We start from the raw sequence: 27,354 nt of genomic DNA on the forward strand, positions 1-27,354 counted from the left end.
TTGTAGTAATCACATTTCTGACATTATCCGAGCGTGCTCCCGACGCGGGGTGATTGGCTCAGGCAGCTTTTAAACCAGCTATATGCTAAGGAGCCCGCCGCCGGCTCCGAGGGGTCCTGCGGGGCACGGTGACCCCCAGCCCCGCACCTTTGCCCGCGGGGGGGGCGCGGTGCTTCGAACTAGTCGGCGGGGCGGACAGGAAATGACCCCTCCAGAAACTGCTGCTTTAAAACCGAGCGGCGGTGCCTGAAGCTATCCAGCCTCCCTCTCCCTGTCTGGAGCCTGTGCGCTCCCGCTCCCGCTCCCCCCCCCCCCCGCCCGTCTCCGCCGGAGCGGGCTCCCACAGCAGTCCCCAGCCAGTGCGTGCAGCCTGGATGTGTGTGTGTGTGTGCGCGCCGCTACTTTGTACTGTGAAGAACACACAGCCCATGTGCTCTGTATGGATGTTGATGATACTCTGTGTAGCTTGAATCTCTGCAAGCAGGCAAGATGTCCAGCACACCACATGACCCTTTCTATTCTTCTCCTTTTGGCCCATTTTATAGGAGACACACACCATACATGGTGCAACCAGAGTACCGAATATATGAAATGAACAAGAGGCTGCAGTCGCGGACGGAGGTAAGTCCCCCAGCCTTGTTTTCCTGTGCATGGACGGTGATAGGTTTCAGCGCGAATTCCAGCTGAAGCGTCCCACTAGACAGTACAGTATATGCAGGCATGAACCCTAATTAATTTAGTAGTTTAATTGGGTAATCCCTCATTATGTTTCCACGCAGAGCAACTCTTTGAGGAGATACCAGCTTAGGCTGAAATCATGAAATTACAGTGCAGCACTTCAGGATTGATTATAACGGTGGTCTCAGGAAATTTCTTTGCCTTAGTGTGTTTGCTCAGGATCTGTCCTGCTGGCGTTTGGAGCTATAATATTGTAAGGTATTGCTTCAGCTTTTGCACAAAATTATTTCTGAAATGTTGCAGGTTTCAGGGGAGAGACGAACGCTTCTCTGTTTTTTTGTAAACTGGTTAAAATTAATGATAACTGGAAACAAGAGCAGAGTTTTAAAAACTTATTCCTAGGCTACTCTTAAAGAACACATGTTTGGGACAGCCGACAAGAGAAATTTGTGTTTACATTCAGAATGCTGTTGCTTTTAGCAAGAGAGATGGTCGGTTCGCTACTTTATCACATAGCTGTCAAAAGTACCTAATAATGTAAACTACATTCACTGTTGGTTATGCTTTGTATAATGTGTTACTGGTTTATACACCCAGGCTTCAAAATCCATTTCAGCCACCACAAAGAATATACTGAATGGGAAGGGAAAATACTTCTGTCACTTAAAGAAAAAAAATTAGTAGACACCGCATCTTGTTCTTTACGTGATTAAATAAAGCACTTTTAAAATTTATTGAAGTGAAAAGTGTGTCAGCTCAGTCAGGCTACATTTCTGTTCATGTGTCTGTATTTGTGCAGCAAACATTCTTGCTGCTGAAAATTTTCATTAGTAGTAGTGTGTTAGTGATGCCCAGAGAAGACTTTTAAAAAGTATTAATTTAATGTAGTGAATGGCTTTATATAGCAGCAAATATCTGCCAGATTGGTGCCATGAAACACGGTAAAAGATATGTTGATCTGTTGTATTGTGATTTTTAAGATAACATGAGGTTATCATAAAATAAAACACACATGCCTGAATTGTCAGTTTAGCCATGGAGAATCTGTGACGTTTAATGTATATGATACAGCTAACGAGATGTGACCTGCTTTCTGATTGGGTACCACCACAGGGTAACTGCTTTTCTAGCACTGTTACCACTGCCAGGCTTAAAACATTGCTGGGGAGTAATTGGTAATACACTTCCTGCTGGCTAAAAACTCCAAGCAGCTCTTTGCTCCCAGAATCACAGCAACTGTTTGTCAGTTTTGTCCCAAGTTGGTTGTGGAGGGTCACTGCTATCTAAATAGAATGAGGAGGTTTGTGGAGGTTGTTTGCAACTCTGTATTTGCCAGTGTCTTGCAACTCTGTTCCTAGCATTCCTGTAGATATTAAAGGAGTAATTTCTAGACTTTCAAGTGAAAAGAGCAAATATGTATCATTGACTGATTTCTTCAGGGTTTTGTGTACAAGCTGCTCTAAAAGCTGTCAGTGCTAATTTTAGCACTTTTAATAATTTTAATAATTGATCAGTCTCTGATTGTATTGCCTTTACAAACGTTACACTAGAAAAGTTTTTGAGGGACTTGGGAAACAACTTATCCCTCTTTCGTTGCTGAGGTGTGCTGAGTTAGACTTCATGCATCTAATTGTAGTTTTTGCTGCGCACATTCAGATGGATTGTCATGGGCAAAAAGCAGTAACCTAGTCTTCCTTGCTGGGACTGCCATAATTTTCAGCAGCATTTTAGTTTGACAGTGTTTAGTTATTGAAGGCCTTATGCTCTAGCATTTCTTTTAGTTGCTTAGAGTAGAAATACTTTTGTTTTGTGATTGTTCAGTGTTTACATTCTGGTACTCTGTTTGTTTGTGTTTGTTTTGTTTTTTAAATTTCTGAGTTCTGTGCTGTAAGCATTGTTGTTCATTGAAATGTGCATTCTGGCTAACCTTATTTCATCTCATTGATCTTCTAATTAAAACACCTCCTTTATAAAAACATATATTAAACTAATTTCCTGGGACATATAGAGTGACTGGGTGTGGACAGCTTGTAAAGAATCATGTTGGCTTCTGGGGCAGGCTCACAGTGGAAGTTTCACATTATTTTTATGCAGTTCCAAGCATGTTTCAGATTGGTAGCTGAAGGATTCTGGAGCATGTATGACTAGCTCTAAATCTTTTGAATCCAGAGCCCTGTATGTCATGGAAGGAATGTGCTTGTGCTGTGGGTGATACAGGCTTACTACATGAACGTTTCTCTTCAGGCAGTCTTTGGAATAATGTAGGCATTGGTCTCTGAAGGAGGCTGCTTGTGCTCTGTGAGCCCCAGGGGGTAGGTGAGCACAGGCAAAGCAGCTTAAGGGGAAAGGAATTACAAAGAAACTCTCCAAAAGACTGGGGGTAGCAAGCCGGCAGATTCCACGTGGACCCAACTTGTGCAGAGCCAGTGCCAAGTGGGGATACATTAAAAAAATGAGAAACTACAGCTGTTATCCCAAATATATCCATGAAAAGCCTTGGGATTTTCCTGGTTTCCTAAAACATAAAAGTGTTCTTAATAATCCTTTAGAGTCAGATTCTCTGCTGTCCCTTGCAGTGTTGGAAGTTCCAAGGCAGAGCAAAACATACATAATTTAATAATATTCTGCAGAGGATGGATGGACAGCCTGTGGAAGGAGTATCTATATGTCATGTATATCTGTCTTTTCCCCTCCATCTGCTTGCCTTTGTAGTGAATTCCTGTAACAACTCTCCAGAGCTAGCACATAGGTGAGAAATTATTCAAAAAAACCAATGGGCTGATAGAAGCACCATTGGGGAGTCCACTAGTAAATGTAATTTCTTCTCCTGCTCTCCCAGCTGCAGGGTCGATGGTATGCTGGGGGAGGTAGAAGTGTCCTCAAAACAACTCTGTGCTTGGGGACCCTTCCTGAGAAATCCACTGCTTCCACTCTGGTTTCTGTCAGCATTGGGTGGAAGGGCATAACAGCCAGTGTGAAGGATGTGCTCAGTGTATTAAGCAGACAAAGTACAGAGTGATAAAGAAAGGTCATTTAGATGCAGCATAGCTATCTTTGTTGTTCTTGTTTACTTTAGGAAGAAATGGAAGTCATGAAAGTAAAGAATTAGCAGTTTTATCCGGTGCTAGATGTGCAAACTTTTGCTCTCCAAACTTCTTATAACTTTATGGGCTTCTTAGACAGAACCTACAACTGTCTTTTTAAATTCAGGGTCAGTCTTAGGCAAAGAATTCCAATCACACAGGCGGGGGGGGGGGGTGGTGGTGTTATGATGTAAGTACTGGCAAAAGTCCACCACCTAGCTAATTCTTATGTGATCTAAACTAAATTAGGGAGCCTCAGTAGCTAAATAGTGTACAGGAACACCTTACCTTCCTTAAGAGTTGTTCAAAGAAATCTAATGTGGTCATACTTTTTTCTAAATTAATACATGCTTTCTTAATAATACTTTTAGAGTGTCTAGTGCCACTTTGTAATGTATCAACAATCCCAATTTAAAGAAGAAAAATGAATATTTAAATGTTTAATAATCTCTGGTAGAAATAAAGATAAATCTTGTTTACTTCTCTCGTAGTTGATTAACTTTCTGGTTAACCAAAATGCAGCTGTTTCCTTGCTCTGTGTGTGGTTTTAAGGATTTCATTACCATTCATGTAAACTCAGTTTATCTTAATATTTTTATATCAGTGTTAGTTTTACATTTCAAGAAAGCAATCCTGCTGTGGCATAATCAGCAGTTTTGGAAGTTCTAGGTAGCAATACACAACATAGGTAAATTAGCTTAAATGTTTTCTCTGTTTTTCATAAAACTTGATGTTTAAAAAGGCACCTCTCTTCCTCTTTGATGTTGTAAATCCTTTTCTGTTCCAATTTTTAATAATTTGAAATTGCTCACACTTAAAAGAAAAGAAAAGGTGATTATACCTTGTATATAATTATTCAGTAATGTTACAGTGTGTTGTGGAGAGATCACTTAGAGTTGCTGACAGTTTAAAGTTTGAGGCATTGCTCTAATGTCAGTAATCAAAGAAATATATCAAGCCTTTCACTTGTTTACTTAGTCCCCTGTATTGTTAGAACATTTGTGTACCACAATATATTAAATTCGCCTGTATCTCTCTCTGTAACTACAAGAGATTATGCTTTACGTCACCATTACATGCAAACCCCAGCTTTCCCTCTGGCTAACAGAACACTGTTTTAAGGGTGACTACAGAGCTTGATTAGTAGCATTTTTGTTTTAAAGACAATCAGCTTAATCAAATGATATTATTAAACTCCTATTAAACTGTATAGGGAATTTAACAAAGTAGAGATTTCATGATGGAAGAAAACATAAAGAAAATGAAAATGAAAATAAAGGAGGATGTTATGGTTATTTAAAAGCTACTAAATGAACTGGAAGCTTACATATGCAACCAAATATTTAAAGCAAATCAAAGCAAAACAAATTTTCTGCAGTTTAATGAAATTTGCTTATTTTCCTTCCTCACATTGCTATCTGATGAAATAATCTTCTTCTTCCTGATGAATTTTTAATAGATTAGTCATAAAAATCTATGTTGTGACATCACATTTGTTCACATAGCAACTTAGTATGGCAAACACATCTCTCATATTGTGTACATAACTCTGAGTTTGTCCAATGAGTTTGTTTTGTTGAGGGGAAAACACATAAACTTCTGTCTCAAAGTATTTTTGAGGAAATACTCTTTTAGCCACAAATATACTAATACTTAGCAATTCTAGGACCACGAGTAAAGTATTTTGAGAGTACTTATGAACTATGCTTTGCTGAAACTAAAAGGTCAGTTTAAAAACAAAACCCTTGAATGCCTTTAGGCAGACACTGACTTCAGAATGGCTTCAAGGCTCTTTTTACTGATTGTCTTTTTTCATATAGTATTTTCACCCCTTAAAAAACTCAGTTGCAGCTGTTTTCAATTAAAATTGTTACAAACTAACAATTTTTATGAGGGCAGGGGAGGAAAAAAAGACACTACTTCCTTTACATGCTGATCTTTAGCTTACAATCAGGGATGTCTTGTTGCTTTTACCTCTCCCCTCCCCCTGCAAACTTATAATATAGAAGGAAACTGCACACAGAAGGATCAGGGAGCTTTTGAGGGTAGGGACTGGTGAGGGCAGAGAAAGAGTCCATGCAATAGTGTAAGAATGTGTCTCATCTGCAGTCACTCTGATGCTTACTGGGTGATTTTCTATAAGGAAATATTTTCAACCCTCCCTTTTTTCTTTTTCATTTGTTACTCTTTAAATCATAAATCCACTTGAAAAACGCCTAGTCTTTCCCTGATGTAAACAAGATTTACTATGCAGATCCATTCTCAAAAATAGAAGCCATTGGTTAGTTAGAAGGAACAAAACAGAGATCATAACAAGGACCCAGTCCTGGGCGCTTATTTAAGCTGGAGTTTTGCCTGCAGCAGGATTGCAAGGTCGGATAAAAAAGAAAATAATTTGGTTTTGATATATGCACTTTCTTTGTTTAGCAGTCTACCCATATCCTTTCTTTGTAAACTCCTAGCAATATTTTTTAGCCATCTCCTTACTTCAAATGATATTTTTTGTATCTCTTTGCCAGAAGTTGTGCATCTACTGTAAACAGGTGTTCCAATCATGCTGATACTTTGTTCAGTTATTTCCTGCCCAAGAAGCGCCGTCTTTCCTGCACTGTTCTATGTAAACAGGCCAAGATAGATCCCCAGTTTTGCTGGGTGCTCTTCTCTAAAAGTTTTTTTTTTCTGGGCTACTCGAAGCCTTAGAGGAAGGATCCTGGCAGGAATAAGGTGTCCCAGAGTGGATGATGATTAGTCTCCAAAAAAGACTGTGATAGGGCAGGGCCTGTTGGCCAGGTCGCAGTGGTCTTATTTCTTAGACAAAAATAGTAGTGAAAGAAATGTCCCTGAACCCCTGGCTGAAATCATCTCCATAGGCTTGTGTCTTTCTTTTCCCCTGTATGTTCTTTCTGTGTTTGGTTACTGTTAGAATTTCAGAGGGAAAGCACTTTATGGTCAGAAAACTGTTTCCATTTCTATCACATTGTGGTGGACAGCCATGCTCTACTAAACTAAAGCCTGTAAGTTACTGATCTCAGCTCAGTATTCCAGTTGATACTCTGGAGGCAACAAGGGATTAACCAGAACCACCTGAAGACCTTAAACCTCAGTCCAGGGGCAGCTGATGCTTCTGGAAACAACTTTGGCACTTCCATGACTTAAGAGATTAGTGAAAAACCAACTGCCTCAGAAAAATGAGACCTGTGCAGAACTAAACATGAAGTAGGACTTGGTGTGTTTCTGAGCCTATCACCTCTTCAGGATTCAAGAGTGTTGGTAGTGTACAGTCTTTGCAAAGGCCATAAATTTTACAGGAACAGGTTATTCTCTCCATGAGACTTAGGTTGCCTTGGCACCACCTTGCTGTTTCTACACCATGGTCAAGAAGGTATACCCATGTTGAAGCTTCTGGCTAAGGGGTGTTCCCATCCTCATCATATAGACTTGAATCATAGATTTCATAGATCATTTTGGGTTGAAGCACAAGACTTGTATGTAGCAATCTGCTTCTTTATTAATAGAGCTCCAGTAACTACATCCAAAATATGAGTATCAAACTAGAACTTCTCCCTAAGGTATTTCTTTTGTCAATATTCACATTCAGATACTTGGCCAGGGAAGATTTGCAAGCTCCAAACTGATGCAGTTGAGCCATAAATTTATGTAGGTTTCTAAATATACTTGAAATCTAGTGCCTGGTCACCTGCAAACTAAATAGTTAGGTCTTTTTGGAGCAACTTATAAATTGGAACATTTCTTTAATATCTCTCACATGTGATCTGCAATACCTGTTGATATCCATCTTCCCTGATTCTAAGCTTGCCAAGGCCAGTTAGCTGAGCAGAAACATCATTTGTATATGTGTCTAACAAGCAAAGGGGGAAATATAGTCTCTAGGTATAGTTTTGACATCAGATTACTCACATAGAGCAGATTCAGTATCTGCCCAGGTCCCATCAATTTTACCCAACTGCTAGCTGCAGACTAGAGCATCCAGAAGAATTGCACAGACTAGTTAGATGATATCTGTTGCATTCAAAGGGGAAAAGAAACATTATGTGTATATAAAAGTGATGATATTTGGAAACCCCTGCTAAGGCAGACCCAAGAATAGACCGAATTGTAGATCCACTGTGCTTATTCTTCAAAAACTAAATACCTGGAAAAAAAAACTGTCCCTGTTTGAGTATTATTATGTGCATTCTTACATCATGTGGACTGTTTTTACTCTTCTTTTGGACTTTCAAACATTTTTATTTTCTAAAGTAGTAAATTGAGAAAATTATGACTTATAGCACATTGTGCATTTGAAGTATTTCATGCATCTTATTGTGATTTTTCTTCCAGTTTTGTAGTTTTGCCTCAGCTGTTAGCAGAAGATTTTATCAGACAAAGAAAGAGCTGCCATCTCTCCTAGAGCAGGTTACAGAGATATTTCTGAGCTATTAATGATCACATTATAAAAAAAGAAATATTCTAAATCATTAAATACAGTGGTTACATGGAGAGAGAAATGCTCAGAAAACAGGAAAGTAAATTAAGTGAAACTTCTAAATTTTTTTCCTGTTTAAGTTGTAGCGCCCTCAGCATACTTCATCCCTTAGGAAGTCAGTCAGCAGCACCAGCATTCCTAACCATCTTCTATGGACTAGACATCCTCCAAGATGCGATGGACAAGGCAGGCATGACAGCTGCTTTGCCTCTAGATTTGCAATTGGGATAGTATTTTACAGCTGGAAAAAGGGAGTATGATATTCCTTGCCCTAGAATGCTATGTTTTTTCATGCAGTTTACAAAAGTCTCATGATGTGTCGTTTGGCAGTGGAGAAGACCTGCAACTGTCTATTTTACTCTGTCCCCCATATACTGATAGTAACTTGCCTTTTCAGAAGAGTGTCACCATCTTCTATAACTCTTGCAGCCACTTTAAGTATCAAAAATGTTTCCATGTTACTCTATTTTGCATCACGACAGTGTGAAAGGGAAAGAACTACTATAAAATAGCTCCTTTAGAACAAATGAAAATAATTCTTGTTCAGCATCTTGCAAGAGGGACTCTCCTTCCTTTTGGTACTTGGCTAACATTTCTCCACCCTTCTTCTTCACCATATCAAGATGTTAAAAACATTGAGAGAATATAAATTCTAGATGTGTGTTTGCAACCATACGTTTTGCTACTGTGGATGAAGGCAATACAATAGCTCTATCACTTCTACCTAGACTTAATCACTAGAGTATCAGTTAACCCTTAGGATAATTAGGTAGTAATGTTAATGTGATTTGAAGTATCATTTTAGGCAATTAGAAGTTCAGATATAATGTGATGCAATTATGCATTATATATAGTGCATCTATCTATTTTCCACAGTAAAAATTACCATATGTTTTGTGGGAAGCTTGGCGTTTTGCACTGACTGGAGTTCTGCTTGCATTTACGAACAGTATGCCTGTAAACTGTGGTAATAATTCTTTGAAGGCCACACCTATGCACATTGCTGATTATGCTAAAAAGCATAGGCCCATTTTAATGAATCTGTTGGCATGAATAATGGGACATGAAAAGCCAACACCCTGGATAAACGTTCATTACCTGAGTGCAACAAATACTACATGCAAAATTTCCGTGACAATTCACTTGAATTTAACAATGAATTTGCTTTGGCTGTGTTTGTGGTCTTTATGGGTTTCTGTGAATGTTTGATCCATGGAGTTTTATTCTTACATGGCAGAATGTAGATTTCAATGCATTAAGCATTCTTGAAAGAATTTGCTTATTTTATATGGGCTAAGCTGAAAGACAGTGTTTCCTGTTTTGTGCTTCCAAAATCTCCCAGATAGAACCATGATACTTAGAAATTAAATACACCAGAGAAGAATCCCTGATTGCTTTGTGGTGAGGACTGACTGGTGTATGAATGTAAAGCAAATTAATAACAATAACTGGTTGCAGTGGGAAAATCACAAGTCAGTAAATATGATTCACGTGCATAATTTTTTCATGGGGCGGAACGCTGCTTAGCATGCAGTTACATTAAAAAAATTGTAAAAGTTTTTTAAGCTTCCTGGCATTTTAAGCTCTAGCTCCATCTGTACTCATCCAGTCATGGATGCAAAACAATAACATGCAATATATGACCCATCACAGCATATAGTCTTATCAGAATATTACGTTTACATCACACTGCTTATTATGAAAGACAAGCAAAAATATGTCTTAAATTTGAATAATGAATGGATACAAATAAATTGTTATTAATTCCTAGCAACTCTGGGTAGAACACAGTGGAATTAATAAAATTTATTATTTGATGGAAATGATTAGCTCAACTCCTTTTAGTACCTCTTAATACTGGCAGGGTTACTAATGCAAAGGAAAAAGATTGGTCAAGATGCCAGGGCACCAAGTACTACTCTTCCCTGGCTGTGCTGTAAGATTATTTAACATCCACATCAAGAACATCCTGAAGCAACTGAGTTACATCTTGACTGATTGGTGCATCCAAAGGGCTGCACTTCTAAATATGCAGTGTTGAACAGACTTCCTGGTACAGAGTGATGTTTAGCAGTTGTGTGTAACCTGAAGCCACAACCTGCGTGTCTAGACTGACAAGAATCCTAACAGTTGGGCCACTGTGACACCTTGTGGCTTATGAAACAACACAACCATCTTTTAGAAAACTAATAGGTAAAAGCCAGAGGTTAATGGCTATTGACAAATGTCCCTTCATGCAACTATCAAAAGAAATATCTTCGCTGGGTTACGTAAGTGTGTTTTCAAGATACAGTTAAATTGAGCATTATCAGGCTCATTTCTGTTTGGGGTATGTATTTTACTTCAAAGTGTAATCAGTTGAGGCATCATTTTGCTAAGTTTGACCTGCTGCTATTATCTGCAGTGCTCTGGTGTTTGCTCATCATTCAGATTACATAAAGAAACACTGGTTTTGGCTGCAGTACAGAGTAAATATTGTATTTGTTTGCAACCATAAATTTGGTTAACCAAAAAATAAATGCATTAAGTGTGCAAAGTACTTTTTGGTGCTGAGTATGTCTAAATGGTAGCTTAACAGTAGCTTTAACAAAGACATAGTTAGCATTTGGCAATGGACATGTAACTCTGTACAACCCTGAATCTGGGGTTAAATAGATCAGTGTTTCAACTGTGGATAATTCATTCATTACAATAAAGTTGTATTTTGGTGAGAATTATCAGTAAACTTAACATTAGGCCAATAATGCATGTAGCTGGGAAGGAACCCTGCTTCTATAAATGCTCAGAACCTCACAGTACCAGACACTAGTCTCTTGATTGTCACTTGTTACATCTTCAAACAAGCATGCCTGTGATTTCTTCCATGATAATCCTGAACATTTGAGAGTAGTTACCTTTAAACTTATGTGTTATGTCCTCTGATGCTTTCAAGAACTTAGCAACAACTGGACTGAAATAATTGTCTTTGGTCACCAAATACCAACTTATTGCTGAATACAAGGAGTCTGCATCCCTCTACTGTACATCCTTAGGATCTGTGTCCTTTATCTTCAGGTGTGGCCACAGTGCTGTCACTTAAACATAATACATAGACATACATGTCCAAACTTGTGTTTAACTCGATTGCGTGGGAGGCAGTAGCAGCACAGGGCTCAGGTCATGCAATCTGCTTGTCTTGGTTTGAGGGGAAAAAACCAAAATTTTTACCCACAAGCGGGGGGAGGGGGCCTTCTCCACAATAATCACGCCACTCTTTATCAAATTTAAGAAAAAGGAATTTTAATACAAGAAGGATAACTGTCCCTAACTGCTATAAATATATATATATCTATATATGTAGGTATAGGTATAACTACAAACAGACCAGAGCAAACCACTTCCCCAACACCACAGAGGAAAAACAAACAAAACAACAACAAAACCCAGCAGGTTTTCCTCCGGGAGGAAAGTTATACTTAGGCAGTGTCAGTGTCACAGCCCGGCTGGCTGTGGAGTGAGTTTCCAGTCCCTCTCCAGCGAGACAGACGAGTGGTGAGCTCTCAGATGAACTCTGTCTCTTCCCCCTGTGTTCCTTGTCCAAGAAACAGAAGCACGAGCAGCCAGAAGCAGTCCAGGGCAGGCAGCAGCAGCAAGACATCCAGAAGCAGTCCTGGGGCAGGCAGCAGCAGCAAGACAGCCAGAAGCAGTCCCGGGGCAGGCAGCAGCAGCGAGTAGCCAGAAGCAGTCCTGGGGCAGGCAGCCTCAGCGAACTAGCTTCCACTCAACCCCTCACATACACCCAACTCCCAGCCGTGTGTACTCCCCAAGAACAAAAGAGACAAACCTGCTCCCGCCCAAGTGATCAGCAGTTAACTACTTTTTTTGTTAACTACTGGCATGGGCAGTTAGTGGCAGGGGAGAGAATTTACATAATAATTCCAAACTACAACACTGCCTTATTTTGTACACAGGTATTTTGATCCTTTGCTGAGCTTTATGTTTTTAAAGTTAGGTGGTTACTGAGGTCCATACACTACCCTGTCTTCTTGATGTGCACCTTTATATTTATTATAAGGTTCTTAGGACTGGGACCACCTTCTCTGTTCTTGTACAGTGCTAGCATGGTGGAGTTCTGGCCTGTATCTGCAGTATTTTGTTATTGTGCTATGTATCGTAACTAAAGGCTAAAATACAGTATTCAAAATACTTTCAAAACCAAATATGAATATACCATTGTAATTTTGATTTCATAAATCAAAATGTTTTAATTGATATTACATGTATTTATGCACTACAAAGAATTATCTGACTTGAAAATACCATAATACTCTAGGTTCTTGGAAGACGACTGCTTAATGTTATTAACACATTTTGTTATTTCTCAAGTAATTCAGCATACCCGTGCAAAACTACTGGCTTTGACAAACAAGTGCAAATATATTTTAGGGCAGCATTCTGCTGGTTGATTTGTACATTTGATATTGTTATTAAATCTATTATTTTTTAGTGTGATTCTTCAATTGTTTTGTGTCAATCAAAGAAGCTCATTCCAAGTCCATTTTTTCTTAATAGTGGAAAAAAATCTTATCTTAAATTCCACAGGAAAAGCATATTCTTTCTGATGGAAACAGATGCAATGAAATATGTATCTTATTTCATGACAGTTTGGGGAGGGAATATTGTAAAGTCTGGTGATAAATAAGTTCTTGTAATAAGTAGAGATGAATCAGAGAGGTGGTTCTAGGGAAGAAAGGCAACACTTATTTTTTCTTTTATTGTTTGCACTCTACTGATTTAATTAGCCAGGGAGAACAGACCCACTTTGAATATTAAGGACAAAATCAACGTCCCCCTCCCCCGTCCCCACATCTGTTGCCTTTTGGAGACTACTTACAGTACCAAAACTACTCAGAGTCTAATGGATTTTGTTTTTTAACAGGCATTACCTGTATTGGCTTGCAAATAAATGAGGTAGTTATAGATATTTTACTCTGGCTATGAGGAAAATGTGCTGCTTAAATTGTCATTTTGAAAGAAACTGGGCTACCTTAAGGAAAACCAATACATTTTTGGTGTTACAAAAATGGAGGTTGTCACAGTCCTGATACATTTCTGAAGGGTGATCTAATAGCAATGTCTTAATGGTTACCATATTACAGAAACTTAAATCGTTCCTAGGACTGCTTGAAGTTGGAAAGAGTGAAGCCCTATGTGGGGTTATAAACTGGTCAGGAGCAGGAGAGCAGCGACTGATAAAACTACTGAAATTATCTCTCCTCTCTTTCATTATGCTACTGCTTTCTGCAGTATCAGTTAGATGGACTGAATTTCAATAAGGCACCGAAGCAGTTCGTTGCACTTCTGCTGGGTTAGGCCCACCCTTACATGGAGCTACAGCCTTCTAATCACGGTCTAGAATATGAATATTAATGCTTTGTCTGGATCACAGTGTTACAGGACCAAGGGATCCTTGTCAGTGAATCCTGCTCTGTATCTGTGCTAATTTGGCATCTTTCATTGCCTGTGGACTCCAGAATTCCCTTAGGATTGTTTAAGGCTTCATGTAAAGACAGCATCAAAAAAGGATGGATTTTTTCAATAGCTTTTTTCTCACTATTTTTATAGACGTATACCAGCTACTTTATTAAAATATTTTTCCTATTGAGAGAAAAGAACTCTCCCAATTTTGCTGAAGGTGTCTTTTTAGAAACACAATTACCTATATAATTTTCAAGATTATTGGTAAGTATAAGAAACTATTAGGACCATGGGAACTTGGATAAACCCACCTGGTGTGCAAATTTTGTTACCAGAATAGCTGCACTAAGCTTGAGAACACTGTGTGATTATAAAGTCAACTGAGAAACATAAATTGAGAGCTCAGCCCAGCAGTCTTTCCCTTCCTTAGAGATTGATGGCACACAGATGCACAATTGTAAATAACATTGTTTGTGGGCTAGTAGTGCTGTGGTGATTAAAAACAAATTTCTTAAAAAATTATTTTTCTCTATTACAAGCTTCCTAGGTTTGTTTCAGCCTGATCTTGTAACAGCAACTCCTCATCCCATGCAAAGATTTCCTATTTATGGCAAAGAGATGAGTGTTTGGCCCTGGGTATGAAGGTGCTACGTGAAGGTGCAGAAGATTGTATAGCAAACTCTTGTTTTTGTGGAACTTACCTATTCCAATGGGCTTACCAGTTTTAGGGGACTTAGTTTTTACAGATGAATATAAATCACCGAAAAGGACTAGAACAGCATATTCAGCTTTTCAGTGTTGTCCACAGCTGGCTGTGTGATAAAACTTCATGTTCAGGGGCTTATATTATGTTTGCTCTTACAATTTCACAAAATGCCAAAGGTATAATAGAAAGCATGGTTAAGAACAAGCAGTACTCATTATTAAGGAGTATTGTGTAGCAAAACAAATAACGGTCAGTGTGTGAAGTTTTTCTCAATCACAAATTTAGCTAGAGAGAAATGTGTGGCCCATAAATTGGCAGAGTAGTATGTAGATCTGACAGGCTGTATGAAGTACATCATTTAGCTGAGCTTATACACGCTCCTTCAAAGGGGACTCCAAAGCCTACATTGTTAGCTGTATTAATAAATAATGAATTTTACAAGATTTGTTATTAGGTTTATTCTAATACTGATCAAAATCAAATCCTGGACATTCATAGTTAATATTTCTCAACATTTTTCTGAAGCAGCTGCTAGCTTCTACTGCTTTTCCAGGAAGGAGAAAGAAGATGATTAAATTAAATTCATAGCCTTTTAGTGTCTGCTCAGCCTGCAATTGGCAGTGTGTAGGGGTTGTGGCTGTGACCTGGCAGACTTACAGCATTTTTATGACGTCAAGTGCACACATCATGGGTCTGTGCAAGCTAAATATGAGCTTCATACCCCCCCCACCCCCCTGTTTTTTTTCGTTTAGAAGACTAAGAACTTCTCCCAGTAAAAATGAGAGTGAGAGAATCGAGCCACTCACATTTGCAAACTTGTGTGCTTGGCAGCGTGATCTGAGTTACTGGGCCCAGCAGCTTGTTTCTGTAGACATGCTTTCTGTATAGTGCTTTATTTGCTTGCTATGGTAAATGATAACTTGCTGCTTTAGTAAGGGAAAAATGAATGCAGCTAGCAAATCTGAGTTCTGCTTAAATAAATAGCAAATTCTTCATTAGTTTCAACAGCATCAGAATCATATAAAGTATGGATTCCTTCAGTTTGTTATTTGTATGAATCTTTGAGTTCTTTTGCTAAGAAAATGAGATTGAAATAATTATGTCTACAATTTTTTATATATCTCGACAAAATGTTACTGTCTTTCACATTCAGTTGCACTTAAAACCTGTGGGTGCATTTCAGGCCATAAAATAAGTTTACAGAATAACAGCTGCTTGCATTCATAGTTGTCTCCCTCTGATCTACTTAATGATTTATTTATTCTTAGGAATTGCATTTGAAATTCCAAGACATCTAAACCTTTTTCAGCATGAAACTGACCACTGATCTTAAGAAATCATCTACATCAGCACCAACTCAATCACTGACAAGGGCTGGAGGAAATGAAACATCTGGGATCTATTAAGATTTTTATTTATGGTTTTAAATATTGAAATGTGTATGGCTGCTTGGCTTTTACTCTTTGAGCATGAGTCCATTAAAGAAAGCTCTTACAACACAAACAGTTGCATGGTAAAGTGATTTGGGCTGGAAAGCTGAGACCCCACCATGTAATTGCAGGGGAATTGCAAGAAAGGCAATGACTGTGGTGAATGTGGGATTATCTATTTATTGTGGTGACAGAAAGACTTTTCCAAGTTCTTCCTAAAGATAAGACTCTTCAATTCTCTCATGGCTTCTGAAAGAAAATGGATTTATTTGCTTTCTATATGTTGTGCATTTGAGGTGCAACCTTGTTTCAGTTTTCAGTGTTAGTGATGGCATATAGTGTTCTCACTATCAGACTGTCAAATATTGCCCTGCCCGCACCCTCATCAAAGGACACTTTTGGTTGTTAGCATTCCTTTTTAATCACGCCATAGTTTCGAAGGAGGAAGAAGACTGTTAGACTAGGGGTCTAGGCCTCATCAGGAGGCCACAAACTCTGTTAAATCTGTTTTGCTCGCCTGTGTTCCTCTGGAGCCCGTGGAGAGAGCAGGGTGCGGGATGGGGGCTCAGCCTCTGAGGTGCTCAGTCACCACAGTACCTGGTAGATTCTAAACATATTGTTAAAGACTGACAGAAGTGCAACAGGTGCTGTGTCTACTGGATTCTTTCAGAGGTCAGCTAAGGAAAAACCTGAGCAGGAATGCAGTCAGATTTTCCACAGGACAGCCCTGCCCCTGGAAGGCAGCATCCATGCCTGAATGAGGCAACTTGTGTAGGGGCTGAAATGTCTGGGCTGCAGGATCTTGTTGACACTGTAAATACACCTCTCTGCCTTGCTCCTCCTTCAGCCAATACATTTAATTCGTAACCTAAAGGATTGCGTAGGCTGCTCTTGTTAATGAGATGCTGGCAGAGGGCAGCCCACAGTATGGCAGCGCTGCTGGACCACAGGCTCCTGGATGGCTGCACGCACAGTGCCTGGAATTCTCAGTACCAGTAGCAGGAGCTGAAGGAAGGTCTCCGGTTAGCCATCAGTAACTGTATGGCCAGTCACTAGACAGTGAGAGATCTCGTACATTAACCCAAAATATTACAGGTATTTTGGAGGAAGATTGGTGGAAAAAGGTGGTCATTACTAGGTAGTGGTCCCTCAGCTGAGGCTGAGCCTCCTCCATCACACAGAAACCTGTTGTAAAATAATATTTGGGATTTTGTCAGTGGCTTGCTGATTTCTCTGAAGAGTCTGAACACAATTTCTGAAAATAATTAATGGGAAACCATGGAATTTCAGGGAAAAGGAAGGAAAAAGGATGCAAACTTTCAGAGAACAGGAACATTCAAGGTATGCTTGCCTTAGTGAGTTTTACCAGAATTTTCCATTCTTTACTTTTGGATTCAGGGAAATAGGAGAATGATGCAGCAAATAGTGAAAGTTAGCTTTAGGAAGGGAAGGGTTTTCAGAAGCAACTTTCCAGCAAATATACCAGTCTGACTGACCATGTACAGGCAAATGTTTAAATACCATTTTTATAGACATTACTAACCCAAAGGGAACAGTAAAAGCAAAAGAGTTTGCTGGTGCAGCATAGTGTCTTTAAAAGGACATTTTGAAATTTGTTGTGACCTGACATGAAAGTTCAAGGTTGGATAGTATCCTGTAGTGAAGAGGACGTACTGAGTTAACTTGTATTACCTTGATGAGCAGCATTTAATGCTTGCCCAGGATGTATCTAAAGAACTGTACAGAAGCAGTGACTCAGTGGAAAGCTAATGTATTATTTATCAACAAATGTTAACAAGATTGCACAGATTTGAATACCCTTCAGGATTTCCCTTTGGGTTTTGTCCCAACATACACATGAAAATGCTCTCTACGTCAGCATAAAAACTTAAAGAGAAATGAAATTTGTTAAAGTTTCACCCAGAACCTCCATTGCTGATACAGGGAACTGCAATGAATATAGATGATTTCACCACTGATTATCATTCAAAATACCAAGGTTGTGAGTTTTTCCCCTTTGAAGTGATGTAAGAGAGATTTATTGTTTTACAAGTTTAGAGTGATATTGCTCATTTAAAGAGATGCACTATGTTGTAATAGCTGGCAACTCAAACTTATACTATGAATGAAAAAGCACATCTACAAAATCTCAGAGCTAGATCATTGTGGTAATTCTGTGAAGGATTGTTCGCGCAATGATTAGTTGCAGCACTCTTACTAAATGTGTTTCAATTCAGCTTTTGTAACTGAGAAATCGAGAAATAGGTATCTTATTAGAGGGGACCACAACCTTTTATGCAAATTTAATGCACTTGACAGGTTTATCATGATAAATAGTCAGGAAGAGATAGTTCATGATGTATCTATAATCTCTTCCGTGAAGATGTTCATGTCTTGCAGGAAGTAGCCCCTTGAGAGTTCAAATCTTTAGAAGTATGTGGCAGATGGTAGTGTCTGCAGAGTCTCATGACTTGCTTTGATGTCCCTCCAAATGATGCTTTCAGTTAGTGTTCAGTTTTTGCAAGTTCTCTTGCTTCATCCCTCCTTCGGTGCCCTCTTCTCTCCTCTATTACGTTGTGTCCCCAAGTTATTTCTCATACTGGGAGTATGTGCCACATCTTACAGAGTATATCACGACTCTCTCTCCAGTCCTGTCAAATCTTTCCCTGTAATGTTGTTCTTCCATTAGGCATCTTGCATATTTTAGGTGAAGTGGTTCACAACAGGAAAACAATAAAACAGAACAAATGTCTCAGAAAATCTTATCTATAATTCATGTGTTTTGTTCAGTTTTTGAGTAAATTTTTGGAGCCAACATCAGTGCCGGTGTCATGTTAACTATGCTGTGTCATGTTAATTATAATCAATGACCAGTATTAATTAGGCCAACATCTCTTTAGATAAGTAACAAGAAATGGTTAAATTTTAATGCTGCTGCAGGGGATCTGAAGGAACTCACATAATCAAAAGAACACTGCAAGGCTGTTTATGCAAATCTTATTTTACTAGAATACAGTTAATGAAACAGATACAATATAAAAGTATAAAAATACATATTACATATCTGAAAAATTGTTTATTTTCAGAACTTATTATTTTCACTTTTCATTAGTTGGCCTTTGTTGATCCGAGTTTGGATGGTATTTTATTTCTGAAATTAAGCACCAAATTTCCTGTAAATTTTTATACCTGTCATACTCCAAGTTCACATTTTAGAATCACTCTTCTAAAATATTTCTGTTTCTATCATTTCTATACATAATCTTGTGTGTAATAATTGCTAATGTCTAGTTTGGTAAAATGTCTAGGATTATTTTTGGCATTATTTCTCTCTCAAATGCAATTCCTACAACTTCACAGCTTGATCTCTTTAAAATCAGAAAGAAAAGACTGCAAAAAGTTTTTGAATAGGAAAGGAAAGGCCCAGGAAAGACTGAGACCATTGGGGCTGTTCAGCCTGGAGAAGAGAAGGCTCTGAGGTGACCTCATTTTAGCCTTTCAGTAAGAGCTGGAGAGGGAGGTTTTAAAAGGGTATATAGTGATAAGACAAGGTAAAATGGCTTTGAACTGAAAGAGGGCAGGTTTAGATTAGATACTAGGAAGATATTCCTTACTGTGAGGGTGGTGAGCCATTGTAACATGTTGCTCAGAGAGGTTATGGATGCCCCATTGCTGGAAGTGTTCAAGGCAAGATTGGATGGGGCTTTGAGCAACCTGGACTTAAGAAAGTCGTCCCTGCTCATGACTTGTGGGTTGGAACTTGGTGATCTTCAAGCATTTCCAACCCAAACCATTTTATGGTTTTATGAAATATCTGTATTTCTTACATTTTTTTCAATCATGGCCTAAAAATTTCTACTAAATTGTAAAATAAATGTATTCATTTGTTGTGCTATTCCTCAGTCTACTGTATACTGTGTAACAAAACATAGTTTCTGTTAAAACTAAGATGTAAATGTTTCTGTTTACACCACTGTATTACTGCCTAAACCACCCTCAGAGTTTTTGAGTACTACTTGCTTACTTGTTGAGTATCTACTTGCTTCTTATACATGGAGGAGCTATGGCTAACATGTGATATCTAGATGCTTTTAAAAAGGAAGGGGACAATGTGCTGTGGATTCTTGAGATGTGATTAAAGGAAAGTAAAGGTAAATCATTGATTTCCATGATTATTCCAGTTTAAATCTTCTGGGTTTTTAGATTGTACTTTTAACCATCAATCTATGCCATTAACTAACCCGTGTTGGACTGCTGACATTTTTTACTGGAGTGTCAGTAATTAAATGTTGAAGGCACATTAGTACATCTTCATCAAATATGTTTTAAGTCCTTGTTATTATGTTTTGGAAACATTATAGTTTCATATCACTGTGTAATTGTTTAAAAATAATAATTAAACAAAGCCCTGAAAAACAATAGCACAGACCTGATCAACTGTCTGTAGTCTAGAAAGAAGTACTGATGAATTGTAAAATCTCCTTGTTAAAATTCTGCTCGTGAATTAAGGAAAAGACTGTAGTGACTTTCCTGTCTCTGTGATGTTCCCTTTGTTTCTAGTTATTTCTACGGCATGTCATCCCAGGGTGATTTGTGGAATCACTTGGAATTATTCTAGATTTATAAGAATTCATTTGCAGAGCAAAGATGTTATTTTGCTTTTGTAATGGAAAAGAAAGTCCAAAATAATAGTTACAATCTTTAACTTAAGTATATATGTTCTTTTACCCAATTGGGTAAGAGTCTAAAGCTAAAAGACTTCTATGTCTTACACAAATAATCTTTGCAGTTCTAATGCAGACTCAATAAACACTTTAATAATGATGTATCTTGTACTATATTTTAATAAATTATGTGACTGAATGCAAACTTAGGTTAACCATTACTCAGAGTGCCTGACTGATATATCACCATTACATTTCTTCCTCTGCACTGAACTGGCAAAGCATCTGTACATATGAATGAAATAATAAATAATTACCTGCTTACTGCCCGTCCTGTGAGTGCTTTGGCTCATGTGCCAGTGAGACTCAATTGGTACCTGTAATTTGCTGTACTCTACCACAGACCATATGAAAGCTGAATGGCGGGGACTACTGGAGCCAATCTGGCAATGACCAGAAGATTCATTTGTTCACATCTCACCTGTTTTATGCTTCAGCCTTTGAAAATGCCTGGCCCGTCTGTGTCTATCTTTGCTGCTGCCCTTTTTGTGTGAGCCATGCTGGGTGTCTTGCATTTGTTGAGTAGCACCCTTTTTTTTCTCAATATGCTTTCAGACCTAGGCCTAGACCTTCTCAGTGTCATGCTCTGGTCTAACTTCTCTTCTATTCTGCCCCAGAAAAATTGTTAATAGTATGGTGCTATGTTTTTGCTAGTGAAGTTCAGTAATAAATATTGTACTTCTCTGGATCATTCCTTAGCCTTTCTGGAGCAGCACTCAACAGACTTAATATATTCACAAATCTGAATTTTCCCACTTTGATGTTAATTTTGTTGTAGATTTATTTTATTTTGAATGATAGCTAAATAAAAAAGGTCTTTCAGTATTATTCTGAAAATGGTCATATTCATCATACATCCATGTTGCAAATGAATGAGCAATACAATGGTATCAGTGAAGAATATTCATTGCAAACATTATGAATCATAACCCAAATCTTTTATCTAGGGCATCTTTTAACTGTGCTTAGGAGTGGATTGCTAGCTGGTGATCTAGTGAACTTCAGAGGAGAAAAGCTGCTTAAGTGAAGAGAAAAAAAATAAGAGAAAAAAAAAGATAATGCCATCAAGACTAAATACTTCATCAATAAGTAATATTTGTGTCTGCACAACTGATACTACTTAGCAATCAGTAATATACACTGATAAAAAGAAATTTATGTATCCCAGGATGGAAAACACAAAATATTTACTCAACCGTCTGTTTGCTTTTATAGTAGCACCCAGTCTAGGCTTTTATTTGCAAACTGTGAACAAAGATAAAACACCAAAATAGCTGTGCAGTTTCCTTTTTTGTTTTTCCTTTTTTTTTTTTTTTTTTTTTTTGTCATTTGGGAGCCCTTTACACAATTGTTGATTTAGTAAATGAGCACATTTTTAAGGTTCAGGCATCATACATGATAGGTGTATAAACTAGCCCTAGTAATTTTGCTTACAGGAATGCCAGCAAAGCTCTGAGAAATAAAGTAGACCCTAAAGCTGTCTCTAATTGTCCTGGCTGTCTAGGCACAAACATGGAGATATGGTGCCATCTCTTCTGTGTTGCTTGGCCAGCCTGCCTGGAATGAGAGATCAGGAAAAGACAGATTGGCATAAGCCCTCATGCTCAGTTCCTGGGAACACCATGAAAAAACAGATTCAAACACAATAATACTGTGGGCCGTCTAGCAGAGTAAGGAAAATATTGGCAAAGTAACAGCTTTGGGTTTAAAACAGCCTGGAGGCTCTTATTTTTGTTAGTCAGTAAGAATAAAGATAGTTGATTGATGCTATTTAGGTTAGTCAGCTTTGATGCTCTCTTTCTAATACTAAGGATTGCTTTAAGTAAGTATCTTTTTTTCTTCATAGAAGAATCTTCCTCTGGACTTGACAGAAGGGTTAAGAAGGGTCACCTAGTGATCATCAATACAGTAACTTTTGGTTTTACATCAACATAATTTAGCAGAGTTGTGTGCATATTTGATTTCCATGAGCATTGTGTTTATACAAAGGCCAAAACTGATTCATAACTTGAAATATGTTACTTGATGATTTTCTGTGAGGTCTAATACAGAGGGGAGAAGGTAAAGGACAGACTGCAAATATATCTGATATAGCGCCAAGTAGCTGTAAAAGGAAATGATACTGAAGGATCCTCCTCTGCCCCCTAGTATGTATGTATGAAAGAAAGCAAAACATTTTAAACTTCTAGGATGATCTGAAGCCAAAAGATGGCAATTCTGCTTACTGAAATAGTATAGGTTTTGTGTGGTCAACAGAAGAATATTGCCAAACGGAGCAACTGAATACGTATTCTATGAAAAGTATGGGTTTAGGTCCTGTGAATTTCTCATAGCTGAAACCAATTTCACTTAGGATAGTGTAGAGTACTTAAAAATGCACAAATAAAAACCCTAGAAAATTTTGTTGTTACTTTTTCATCCACACTCCCCATCTGATTTTGTCTAAGATTTGTATTTGAAATTTTGGTTGAGAATAATGTCATCAGCTTTATTAAAAAAAACAACAAAACAAAGACAACAGAATCCCTTCTCAGTAGCACTATAAATAGAAGATTCTTTTCAAAGGTCTATTATACCAGCACTGTTTATTGTGTATTGTTCAAATTTTCATAGTGTTTTATACCTGGTAGTGAAAATACATTAATCCTTTTTTTTTTTCTTTTTTTTTTTAATCTATTTGTGGTGGATTTCTTTGAGAGATTTTCTGGCACTAGTTGACCTGTGACAGGATCCAAGGGAATGGCTTAAAGTTGTGTCAGGGGAGGTTTAGTTTGGATATTAGAACAAGATTCTTCACTCAGAGGGTGGCTGGGTGTTGGAACAGGCTGCCTAGTGCAGTGGTCACAGCATCAAGCCTGACAGAGTTTAAGGAGTATTTGGATGATACTCTCAGGCACATGGTGTGACTCTTAGGGATGGTCCTGTGCAGGACTAAGGGTTGGAGTTGATGATCCTTGTGGATCCCTTTCAGCTCAGGATATTCTGTGACACTGTGATTCTGTGACCTGGAGGATTACTTCTAAAGTTATAAAAGGTAATTAAGAAAAAACTCCCTGTTGGCAACCTTTTATTTGCCTTACAGAGGCTGGCATGTCTTCTGTTTAAAATTTGTACATGTCTGCATATAAAAAAATGAAAAATGATGCATTGTTTTTTTCATTGTTGTATTTTAAACACTAACTCCATTGAGCAGTATCCAGATTACAAATTAACTGGTTAATTATCTTCTGCTTCTGTCCTAATATGCAGGCTTAGAGACCTCAACAGAGGTCCATTGGAGTTCATAAGCTCTGACTTTAGCTTCCAAGTTTGTTTGCTAATTGAAAAAAAAACTAAACAAAGCCTTAAAACAGCCATCATCACTTGCACCAAACTAACAAACAAACAAACAAACAGAAAAAGGCCTGGATGTCTGAGTTGAACTGCCAGACATTATCTGTTTAAATTCTCAAAGACAGTGAGTGAAATCTGCATAGAAACTCAGAAAGAGCATCTATAGACTGAACACTTTCTCACATGTCAGTGCTCTCACAGGCTGGCATGTCAGAAAAGGCTTTGCAGTTTTGTTTTTTAGGGTGTCACAAACTAGCACAAGCATTCAAGCCTTCTAAATTGCATGAAATTTTAAGAACTAAGTTGGATGACTGGATGAATGGAAGGAGCGAAGCTCTCAAAGGTAGCAGTGAAACTTTAACCTGCGAATTACATGTTTCTTCCTTCAGTCCATACAAATACTCTTGTGCCCCCAACCAGCACTAATGGATGGGCTGGCATATCTCTCTCTTACAGTGAAACAATTATTGGAGAATGTCTAATCTGCCTGCCTAGGATCTTCTATTAACACTCATTGCCATTGTATCTGAGCACTTCCCAAGTGTCAGAACAACAATCGTATCTCTCTCTTCCTTCCTCACCAGGGATGGAAACAGTTAGTTTGTTCTTTCCTCATAAGGGAACTTAAATAGGGTCAGGGAGCCAGGATGGTTAACAATATGGTTTTGTAACTTAGCTGGATGGGTGGATTTCATCTCCATTGTTGCTTTCTTCCTGCTTTGCGGTGGTTGCACGCTCGCTTGCCAGCTTCCCTTCCTGGTCATTGGCACAGCTCAAAAGAGTAAAGGAAGGCTCTCAGTGGCTGGGTGCAGAAGTAAGGCTGGGAAGAGGGAAGAAGTTGAATGAAACAGACTGATAAGGAAAAGGCTTGATGACATGATCAGATAGAGGAAGTTTAAAAGGCTAAAGTCAGATCTGCTGAGAAGGATTTATTGCAGTAGCAAGAGGTCATGTATTTTTCTCTTACGAAGCCCCATAGGAATGAACTAGAGTGCGGAGAACTATGTGAAAAGCCTAATAACAAAGCAAGAGGAGTTAGTTTGCTGTCACAAACCAGTGGAGAGAGAGTCATACAGTGAACTGTATGGGCAAATATGCATGGTGGAGGTCATGTAGGTGGGGACAGGCCTCAGCTTTTGCTGCAGTTGGGTGCTGTTTAGTAACTTCTCCCAAAGGCAGTGACTTCACAGGATCCTTGCAATAGACTACTCTTGTGCCAGAAAGTGACTCTGAAAATATTTATGGGGTGTGTGTGTGTGTGTGTGTGGGTGTGTGTGTGTGTGTGTGTGTGAGGAATCCACTCCTTACAATGTGTTTCTGACCAAGGGGTTTTTTTTAATTTATTTAGCTAAAAACCATTTTAACAGTGTGCATGTACCCTTTGCATGACAGCTCTGAGGGATTTCATCCTTTACTCCCCAAGATGAGCTGGATGACAGAAGAGAAGTAGCAGAGGGAAGACAGGATAGTTCTGAGAAGCTCAGAGCCAGAGGACTGCAGGGCACAGGACTAATCTGCCTGGTTGAGGCAGGATGCAACACTGGCTCAAATAGACCTGCTGGTTGCATGGTCAGATCAAAGGAATGCCACATCCTCACATATTACATTTTGCTAGGCTTTTCAGAGTGTGTGAAGTGCAAGGGGTTTTCATTTCATCCTTGAGAAGATAATGCCTGTGCATTATGTGTCCACCCCCAACCCTCCATAGTGGCACAACTAAGTGCAACAATGCAGCATTAGGCATTCTAACAGGATTCTTAATATAGTGATTATGTGCAGTATGAATTTCTGCCAGAACTACAGGCACATCATTGCTAGAACAGTAAACACCAGACAGCTAAAAATACCAGGAGTCAAAATTTACTATTGGGTTAAATCTGAGAACTGAGTTAGTTTCTGAGGGACTCCCTCATGCATAAGCTATTTACCACATGTGTTGCTTGATATCTGGCCATAAAACCCCTTTGCTTTCTCAGTTTTTGTAGTACACGATTCCTCCATATCTACCTTATTTCTTTTTTGGAAGGAAAGTTCCTGACATTTGAGAACTCCTTCTTTCCCTCTCATTTTTCTATTTAATTTTTAGCTCTTCCTTGGTTTCTCTCACCTTTGTTTCAGAAAAGCTGATGTCTATAGTAGCTGTCAATGCACAGGATGCCCCAGTGCTAGCTGGTAATTGATAAGTTCTTTACAGAACTTTGTTGTCTTTCTGTATCCCCTTCCTTTAGTGTGTTTCATTTCCTTTTCCCCTTGACTACACAGTGGTTTCCAAAATGAATGTCTTTGGCTCTGTTTTGGCTTTAAAAATACTTCAAATTTAAATATTTTGGGAGTTCTGAAATGACAGAAAGAATGGTTGAGGGCTTTTTTTCCCCTCTTATTTTCTGTTAGGGTTTCCTTGAATTCCTATGAAAATTTCCTATGGGAAAGAGAACAACTTTCACAAGGAACAGGTTTGCCAGACTGGGAGTTAGATCCTGGGAACTTGCACAACTATTCACCTGTACTATGAAAACAACAGTAAGAATATCCCCTATAATCTTCATCTTGCAATTAAAAGCTTTTAATTCAGACTGCAAAAAATTAGTCCAATTTGGAAAAACCAAACAAAACCAACAAAAATCAACCCCAAACAAACAAACAAAACAAAACAAAAAAAAAAACAGGAGAGAGAAAATACAGGTGTCCATCTCTTACTGGGCTTCTAAAGCTGCCAGAGAATGTAAAGCCTTCCTTTTTCCTTTTTTCAGTGATGTCATCCCTTGCCTCTTCTGAGGTTTGCACTCTTCTGGAAAGCTCTATCAAACATATGCTAGAGACATTTTTCTGTAGGTATCTTCTGTTTCAGTTTTGCAAGCTAGCCTTTACTCTCGCATTTTCCTGTTGACTTTGGATTTGGTTCACATATTTGTTCTTTCATAAAGTGTAGCCAGAACATCAGAGGCAATTCTTTCCACATTGCTCCCGGAGATAGTTTCCTCTCCATGACTCTAGCAGCCTGATTGGCTGGCAAAACCCCTCATCTGAAAATCATTTCGTTTAAATTAATTTGTAATTGTATAATTTATGTTATTGCAACTCCAAACAGTTTTCACACACATCCCCCCACCCCCAATTTTGATAATTTTATCTGCATTTGTGTATATTATTTGTATTTGATTATCTTGTCTGCATTTTCTGTTGAACTCTGCACTGTTCAAGCTTGAAACTCCCTGGTGCCGATGAGACATCCCTGGGAATGAACAGTTTTAATCCAGCCCTTCTCCACCTCCATAATTTCAAGTGATAGCGTGAAAGAAATGGAAAGCTGATTTATACAGCTCAAGAACAATTTGTCTTTGTATAGAAATCTGAGTGTGCTGCGATAGCAGAGAATTCCTACTGGAGTGTGAACTAACCTGTGCAATATTTGGGGCAAAACGGCTGATGGAAGGTAAAAGAGGTGTCTCCTGATCAC

At 38.5% G+C, this 27,354-nt stretch overlaps 1 protein-coding gene across 10 annotated transcripts in view; it reads left to right on the plus strand.

The window, feature by feature from the left end:
* The first annotated feature begins 276 nt into the window (after positions 1–276).
* The window catches only part of LDB2 (LIM domain binding 2), a 249,489-nt gene continuing 222,411 nt past the window's right edge, over positions 277–27,354 (plus strand). For all 10 annotated transcript variants that reach the window (XM_071556750.1, XM_071556743.1, XM_071556745.1 and 7 more), the window contains exon 1: positions 277–621. In XM_071556750.1, the coding sequence (XP_071412851.1) occupies positions 490–621 (132 nt within the window). In that variant the 5' untranslated portion in view covers positions 277–489. The remainder of the gene's footprint in view (positions 622–27,354) is intronic.

The sequence above is a fragment of the Pithys albifrons genome, chromosome 5 (genome assembly GCF_047495875.1).
Source record: "Pithys albifrons albifrons isolate INPA30051 chromosome 5, PitAlb_v1, whole genome shotgun sequence".
In the NCBI taxonomy this organism is placed as follows: domain Eukaryota; kingdom Metazoa; phylum Chordata; class Aves; order Passeriformes; family Thamnophilidae; genus Pithys; species Pithys albifrons.